The sequence below is a fragment of the Nansenia antarctica genome (assembly GCF_963989245.1).
Source record: "Nansenia antarctica genome assembly, chromosome: 15".
NCBI classification, from domain to species: Eukaryota; Metazoa; Chordata; class Actinopteri; order Argentiniformes; family Microstomatidae; genus Nansenia; species Nansenia antarctica.
The window spans coordinates 22,781,284-22,789,946 of NC_137685.1; the positions used below are offsets into that span (position 1 = coordinate 22,781,284).

At 46.8% G+C, this 8,663-nt stretch overlaps 1 protein-coding gene across 1 annotated transcript in view; it reads right to left on the reverse strand.

Annotated features, from left to right (window-relative positions):
• Positions 1 to 510: 510 nt before the first annotated feature.
• The window catches only part of rnf207a (ring finger protein 207a), a gene marked incomplete at both ends in the record, with an annotated part of 24,675 nt that continues 16,522 nt past the window's right edge, over positions 511 to 8,663 (reverse strand). Inside the window, 8 exons of the mRNA XM_080546098.1 lie at positions 511 to 543; positions 1,091 to 1,180; positions 2,116 to 2,239; positions 2,493 to 2,588; positions 3,483 to 3,600; positions 4,068 to 4,119; positions 6,212 to 6,397; positions 6,516 to 6,693. Coding sequence (XP_080402224.1) covers positions 511 to 543; positions 1,091 to 1,180; positions 2,116 to 2,239; positions 2,493 to 2,588; positions 3,483 to 3,600; positions 4,068 to 4,119; positions 6,212 to 6,397; positions 6,516 to 6,693 — 877 coding nt within the window. The remainder of the gene's footprint in view (positions 544 to 1,090; positions 1,181 to 2,115; positions 2,240 to 2,492; positions 2,589 to 3,482; positions 3,601 to 4,067; positions 4,120 to 6,211; positions 6,398 to 6,515; positions 6,694 to 8,663) is intronic.

Here is an 8,663-nt window from a genome sequence, read left to right on the forward strand (position 1 = left end):
GGGATATAGAGGGGAGGAGGAGAGAGCAAGAGAGGGAGGGTGAAAAAAAAGAGATGGGGGTGTATAGGAGGAGGATGAGAGAGAGGGGGAGGGAGAGAGGGAGGGAGGGAGTTACCTGCTGATTTCCTGCAGGGGGGCAGAACACCCTGCTGACACTTTACTAATAAAGGTGTAGAGAGACAGGGAGGGAGGGAGGAGGGAGGAATACACTTCCTGGGCTGTGCCTTGGAGGGCTGGGGAGAGAGGGGGAGAGAGGGGAGAGAGGGGGGTGGGGGGGGAGAGGCAGAAGGGACTTACATACATTTCACCAATTTACCTCTCTCGCTCTCTCTCTCTCTCTCTCTCTCGCTCTCTCTCCTTCTCTCTCTCTCTCTCTCTCTCTCTCTCTCTCCTCTCTCTCATGTAAAGAACTCAGTGACACCATGTGGAAACCGGAGGATACTGATAACGCCCACCCGATTCCAACATGATCAATGCTCCAGGATGGGAGTCATCCATTATGTAGTGGTCCTAGGAAGCCTTCACACAAGGCTCTATGGCACACTGGAGGAAAGGAAGGAGGGCGAGAGAGAGGAGGGGAGAGCGAGAGAAGGAGGGAGGGAAAAAGAGATGGAGGTATATAGTAGAAGGAGGAGGGAGGAAGGGAGGGAGGGAGTTACACAGACCAGCTCTACGGCATACATGAGAAAGGGAAAGACAAAGATAGGAACCAGGAACATATCCATCACATAACATACAATATGCATAACATATCAATCTTCCCTAAATACCCTCTATCTGTACTACTGATAGTGTATGGTAAATATTAACAATCGGGTTTCGGAAGATATGATAAAACACCACATTTCATATTCAGAACTGTTCACAGCATCGCAAGGATATTATAGAACATTTGAGTAAAGTAAAGATTTGAAAAATCGCCCTCTTCCTCTGTGCATCAGCGTTAGAAACATCATGGTAGTCACTTCCTCATAAGGCATAAAGCTCCAGGTAAAATGTTCAAAAGCTGAGTCCATCTATGTCTTACAGCCAATACGACAGGGCCGGTTGACACTGAGGCATCATGGGAAGGATATCCTGACCTCCTGACCTGCTCACCTATGGTATTGTTCGTTAGATTCTCAGGAACTCGTAGCTCCCGGTAGGTGAAGTCATCCACTCCGATCATGAACCAGGGTTCCTACAAGTTTCAACAAGTCAAATTTAAGACCTTTTTAGAAATTCTTTAGACCTCTTTGGATAGAATTTTTGACCTATTCGCAGCACCATATGATAGCTTTTTGTCATCCTTGAGGTGATGAAACTAGGGATTTCACTGCCATACAGACGAAAAAAGGAAGCGAATTGGCATTTCTTTGGTTCCAGCTTGATTAATTTCGGCGTAAATAGATGTGGTCGGACTGATTTCCTTGCAGGATCTCATTTTTAAGACCTAGCACCTCATTTTTAGACTGAATAACTGGAATTTGGGACCTTTTTAGGCCTTATAAATTGGATTGCTGGATTTCAGACTTTAAGGCTTTTTAAGCGGGAACCATGATGATTCGATGATTCATGATGATTCGAGTGCTTCCGAAGTGGGAACAACTCTTCAACTAATCTAAAGATTTTTCTTTCGTTCGCGAATTAATAACGAACGTTACCAAACACAGCATGCGCCATGAGTCCCGTGATAAGATGTGAGGTTGTCTGGAACCGTCTGAATCTGATTCCATTTGGGCAGAGCGAGTCACAGTGAGACGTAGCAGGGTGAGAACGGCCGATCGTCCCACCCCCTTGCTCCGTGAGTCGGTCCCTCCGCTCGGAGTGGAGACGGACTGCAGAGTCGGTCAGGGTGGAGCGCCTCTGAGAGCTGCTCGTCTAAGGGCTCACCTCTGAGCCGATGACAACCCTCCGCTGCCAGGAAATATCAGGAGCGGGCTATCTACGGGTCACATGCCCTCCCTGGGAGTGTGCTGGGTCTATTTAGGCTCAGAGCTGGAGGGAGAGGGGCGGGGGGGGGGGGGGGGGTACAGGGCTGGGGGGTGGGAGTGTGGGGCGGTGGGGCCGGGGGCAGTTAACTAGGATAGCTTATAATGGAATCTCATTATGATTGGCTGTCTCTGCGATGCTCGCATGCCTCCCCGGCCAATGGAAATCGTTGGTCTTGGCAGAGTCCTCGTCCGGTTGGATGATGAGGTCGCGGTTGTCGACATTCCTGTCCCAGTCGCGGTCAGACGGGCTGGTCTGGTCGTCGCCGCTAAGGGAACACATACAGTATACTGTATAGAGTGCATAATACACGGTGCACTGTGTGCACCAGTTGAACGTCTGGAAATAACTTCAATACTATTCTATAATGTATGATCCACACACTGCAGTCAGTTTGTCAAGGCAATTAGCCGGCCTCAATCGATACCAGGATCAATGCAAATCATGTCCACTAGATGATGCAGAGTGAGTTAGTGTGTTGTTAGTTATTTAGATGATGATGCCAATTAGGGATACCGCACCTGTGGTGTTCATCCATCATCATCATGCTGCTGTCCTCATAAATCTTCAGCATGGTTTCTGTTCGGTCATCATTATGCTCCTTAGGCTCCTGAAACCTGCAACATTACATTTGACATTTAAATGATTTAGGAGACTGTTTTGTTTTTCCGAAGCGACTTACAATAAGCAATACACTCACTGAACACTTTATTAGGAACACTATACTAATACTGGGTTAGGGGCCCTCCCTTTGCTCTCAAAACAACTTCAATTCTTTGTGGCATTGATTCCACAAGATGTTGGAAACATTCCTTTGAGATTCTGGTCCATGATGACATGATTGCATCACACAATTCCTGCAGATTTTTCAGGTGTACTTTCAAGTTGTGAATATCCCATTCCACCACATCCCAAAGGTGTTGTATTGGATTCAGATCCAGTGATTGGGAAGACCATTGAAGAACACTGAACTCATTGTCGTTTTCATGAAACTAGTTTGAGACGACTTTTGCTTTGTGACATGGTGCATTATCATTCTGGAAGTAGCCATTAGAAGATGGGTACATTGTGGCCATGAAGGGATGCACATGGTCAGCAACAATACTCAAATAGGCTGTGGCATTCAAGCGATGATTGATTGGTATTAACGGGCCCAAAGTGTGCCAAGAAAACATTCCCCACACCATTACACCACCTCCACCAGCTTGGACTGTTGACAGGTTTACAGGGATTCCTAATAAAGTGTTGGAACGGTGAGTGTATTTCTAAGTAAGTGAATCAGATTTATATCAGTCATCGTTAACAGGATTTCACCAATATTTAACTGTAAGATCATTAAAATCCCTTTCTTTGGCTGCATAAAAGTCATCAGGGTTTTGAAAGTGGATTTATGGTTTGTAATGGTGGATTTGTACGTTTGTATTGGTGGATTTGTGGTTTGTAATGGTGGATTTGTACGTTTGTATTGGTGGAATTGTAGTTTTTAATGGTGATTGGTGTGTTGTAATCACCTGGGTTCTAGACGCTCCTTCACCTTGGCGATGGACAGGATGTAGGGTCCCATCTGCCGAGCGATGGTGGCAAGGTACGAGTTCTCCTGCTTCAGCTGCAGAAGGTCCTGGAGCTGCGCTGGAATGTGTCACACAGAGACCACATAAAGACCACATAAAGACCACATAAAGACCACACAGAGACCACATAAAGACCACATAAAGACCACATAAAGACCACACAGAGACCACATAAAGACCACATAAAGACCACATAAAGACCACACAGAGACCACATAAAGACCACACAGAGACCACATAAAGACCACATAAAGACCACATAAAGACCACATAAAGGACAGCAAAACACGTACAAACACACACAATTACCAACACATAGACCACCAACACATACACCAACAATACACACGACACAGACAACCACCAACACATACACACACACACACACACACACCACCAACATACACACCCAACACATGCAACCAACGCATGCAACCCCCAACACACAATCACCTACAGACAGCACACAAAGTCACCGATGCAAATGAATATGCATGAGAGGTGGGTGTTTAGGGAGAGTCTTACCTTCATAGATCTCCTGCTCATTGGTGACCCTCTGAAAGGTCTCCTCCCATGTCTACGGGAAAATACAATGATCATCAGGTTATATTTTGATTGGCAGAATCTAATTGAACTGTGAACAGCCAATCATGTGCCCTCACACTTCCTGGTACCACACGAGCTGCTAGTGTCATGTGATCCACGATCATACCTTGACCTCAGAATGACCCCATGCCGGTAGACATAGGGAGATTGTGAAAACGGCAGGGTTCGAACCCGGGTCCTCTCCCATACAGTGGGGGAAATAAGTATTTGATCCGATTTGTAAGTTTGCCCACTGACAAAGAAATGAACGGTGGTATCATTTTAATGGTAGGTTTATTTTAACAGTGAGAGAGAGAATATCAACAAAAAAATCCAGAAAAAGACATAAAAGGTATAAATTGATTTGCATTTGATGGAGGGAAATAGGTATTTGATCCCCTAGCAAAATATGACTTAGTACTTGGTGGAGAAACCCTGTTTTTGCACATAGTACATATACTGTATTATTAATAACCACTGCATTGCTCATATCTACTGTATATCTTACTGTACTTACCTCGCCCCTGCCTGTACATATATCTGTACATACCTATGGCTTGCACTATTGCACTATCCGGCTGGATGCCAAATGCATTTCGTTGTCACTGTACCTGCACTATACCAATGACAATTAAATTAAATTGAATCTGAATCTGAATCTTGTAGTTGGTCACCAGGTTTGTGCACATCTCAGGAGGGATTTTGGTCCACTCCTCTTTGCAGAGCTTCTCCAAATCCTTAAGGTTTCAAGGCTGTCGCTTGGCAACTCGAAGCTTCAGCCCCCTCCACTGATTTTGGGCTACAAGACCATCGGCAAGCAGCTTGGTGAGAAGGAGACAACTGTTGGTGCGATTAATTGAAAATGGAGAAAAGACAAAATAACCATCAATCGCCCTCGGTCTGGGGCTCCAAGCAAGATCTCGCCTCGTGGGGTATCGATGATTATGAGAAAGGTGAGGGATCAGCCCAGAACTACACAGGAGGAGCTTAACAATGATCTCAAGGCAGCTGGGACCACAGTCACCAAGACAACCATTGGTATCACACTACGCTGTAATGGATTGAGATCCTGCAGCGCCCACAAGGTCCTCCTGCTCAAGAAGGCACATGTACATGCCCGTCTGAAGTTTGCCAACGAACACCTGAATGATTCAGAGATGGCTTGGGAGAACGTGATGTGGTCAGATGAGACCAAAATCAAGCTCTTTGGCATCAACTCGAATCGCCGTGTTTGGAGGGAGAGAAATGCTGATATGACCCCAAGAACACCTCAAACACGGAGGTGGAAACATTATGCTTTGGGGCTGTTTCTCTGCTAAGGGGACAGGACGACTTCACCACATCAAGGGGACGATGGACGGGGCCATGTACTGCAAAATCTGGGTCGAGAACCTCAGCCAGGACACTGAAAATGAGTCATGGATGGGTCCAGCAGGGCAATGACCCAAAACATACAGCCAATGCAACAAAGGAGTGGCTGAAGAATAAGCACATTAAGGTCATGGAGTGGCCTAGCCAGTCTCCGGACCTTAATCCCATAGAAAATCTGTGGACGGAGCTGAGGCTTTGAGTTGCCAAGCGACAGCCTTGAAACCTTAAGGATTTGGAGAGGATCTGCAAAGAGGAGTGGACCAAAATCCCTCCTGAGACGCACAAACATGGTGACCAACTACAAGAAACGCCTGACCTCTGTGCCTTCCAACAAGGGTTTCTCCACCAAGTACTAAGTCATGTTTTGCTAGGGGATCAAATACTTATTTCCCCTCGCTCAAATGCAAATCAATGTATCACTTTTATATCATGTGTTTTTCTGGATTTTTTCTGTTGATATTCTGTCTCCCATTGTTAAAATAAACCTACCATTAAAATGATAGACCGTTCATTTCTTTGTCAGTGGGCAAACTTACAAAATTGGCAGGGGATCAAATACTTATTTCCCCCACTGTCGATGCCACATATATAAACCATTATACCAAGAAGATATCCAAGGGCTCCATCTGGGCTTGAGAAGTCTCGGGCAGGGCTACTCATCACAAGAGCATGATTCCAGACCACCTCTGCTACATTTGGAGACACGTACGTACCTCCTCAAACATGCCCCTCATGGTCTCCACAGAGGAGTGCTGGGAGGTGATCTGGCCGTCGATGAGCACAGACCTGTCCAGGATCTCCCCCATGGTGTCGGTGTTGATGACGGAGTGGTGCTTGGTCAGGTCTCTGTGCAGTTCCTGCACCTGGTCCTTCAGACTCTGGATCTCGGTCTGGAGAGTCTACACACACATGCACACACACACACACACACACAGTTACACCCCCTTCCTCCTGCTCTCATAATAGCTAATTCATATTGCGCAGCGGTCCTGTCCAGGGACCACGAGGCCTCCTCACCCTGTAGCTGTTCTCATAGTTACGGCAGTGCTCAGTGAAGGGAGTGTCGCCCCCTTCTGCCAGGAGGACCTTGGTGCAGATGTAGCGGTGGGGGGTGGGCCTGGGCCCGCCGGCCGTGCCCAGGGGCATGTCACTGAGGGACGGGGAGAGGCAGGACATGGAGAGGGGGGACTGGAGCCTGAGAGGAGGGGGAGAACCAGAGAGCGTCAGGACAGCCTCTTAGCCTTGCTTTTACTGAAGATGCTTTCAGCCGTTCCGTTCATTTAACACTAGAACAGCCGTGCCTTTTTTACCTACTAAAAGAGCCGCTTTTTGCAATGTGAAGCTGCTATTTACACACAACGACCACTAGTTGGCCGCTTGTAAATTGGCCTGCTTCCTACACAGAAAAACGGCAAAATATCTTCATAATATCAATATAATATTCATTTTTTTACGACATTTGAGCTTGTATTTACCATGCATTAGTCTCTACAGTCGTCATTTGTTGTTTGAGTGTCTTAATTAAACTCCCACGACTGTTATACTTGTTATACTCTTATGTTTTGTCTCAGTGTCTTTTAATTGTTTTTAATTGTTTTTAAATTGTTTTAAACTCTATAAATAGAGTTTGATTTGATTTGAGTTCATTTGATTTGATCCTCATTCACTACAACACGCATCGCACGGTTGGCATTTTATAGCTCTATCTAAGTACTTTACACACATAATGTCTCTTTTTCCATTGAATGGATGTGCAGTCTGTTCCATTTGATATCAATTTACTGTCCCTTACATTCATTACCTGCTATTCACACATTCTCCTCACAGAAAGTGTTCTCGGGAGAGTACGTGCTCTAGAGAGAACTCAGACATTCTGACAGCCGTGTTTACAGCTAACCATGCAGAGCATTTGTCTTAGGAGCTCCTGTTCAGAAAATGAATACAAAATAAATGTGTACAAAAATAGAGAGCAGTAGAATCAGAGTACATTGCCTAACGTATATGAACCAAATAAAATGTTAAAATGTGTTGTAGAATCGCCCCGCGGTGGCGCAGCGGTCTAAGCATTAGCCTTTAGTGCAAGCTGCCCACCGGGGACTGGGATCGAATCCCGGTCTCGCCAGACCCGGATATGGCCGGGGCCCACAGGGAGCGGCATATTGAGCGGCCGCTCCCAAGGGGGGTATAGGACTATTTTCCGGACAAGGATCCGTCGCGCAACACCGCCCCCGTCTGGTGCTGGAGTAACGGTGTCGGGCTCGAGGAGCCAGTCAGCTAGTCTGCCTGGCGATCTCCTCTGGGGCTGCCGGCCACGGGGCCGTGCGGCGGATCCTACGCAATAGGCAGGGGATAATTGGATGCTAGGTTGGGTGCAATTGGATACCAAATTGGGTGAAAAAGGGATAAAATCAGATAAAAAAATAAAAAATAAAATAATATGTGTTGTAGAATGCACCATTATAGTCCCTGGCAGTGCCGACACTAGCTTAGCTACATGGAACAAGCCTTGATAACCAGGGGTGGCTGGTGTCCAATTTCTGCCTCCACCAGCCTCCCCTGGACAGCCTCCACCAGCCTCCCCTGGACAGCCTCCACCAGCCTCCCCTGGACCGACAGACAGGCAGGAGAGACAGGTGCCCCAAACCTGACAGACACTCACTCTACCAGAATTCCAGTTCATATAATAAACAACTTTAAAATAATAAATAGCAAAAAAAGCTACAAAAAATAACCAATACCACCAGTGCACCAGCACGCAGAAGACATGTAGCTTTACCTCAGCTCTGGGTGGGAGGCTCTTAATCCACGTGTAAGGGTCTCATTGGACAGCGCATAAACTGTGGCAAAAGATGGACTCCAGTGGCAGCCAGAGGATTGTTGCAGCCTTCTCTCCCTCTCAGGACCGAGGGGATTCAGTAAAGAAGTAAAGGTGCAGCAGCAGCGCAACAAGTTATCTCTGGAGATAGCCTAGCAACAAGCTATCTCTGGAGCTAGCCTAGCAACAAGCTATCTCTGGAGCTAGCCTAGCCTTGTCTGACAGCATTGTCTTGGGTTTTCTGAGGGACCATCCATTAGCTGCCCAACCCGGCTGTCCTGCCCAAGTTGTCCCGTCCTGGTCTGTCCTGTCCTGTCCTGTCCTGTCCTGTCCTGTCCTGTCCTGTCCTG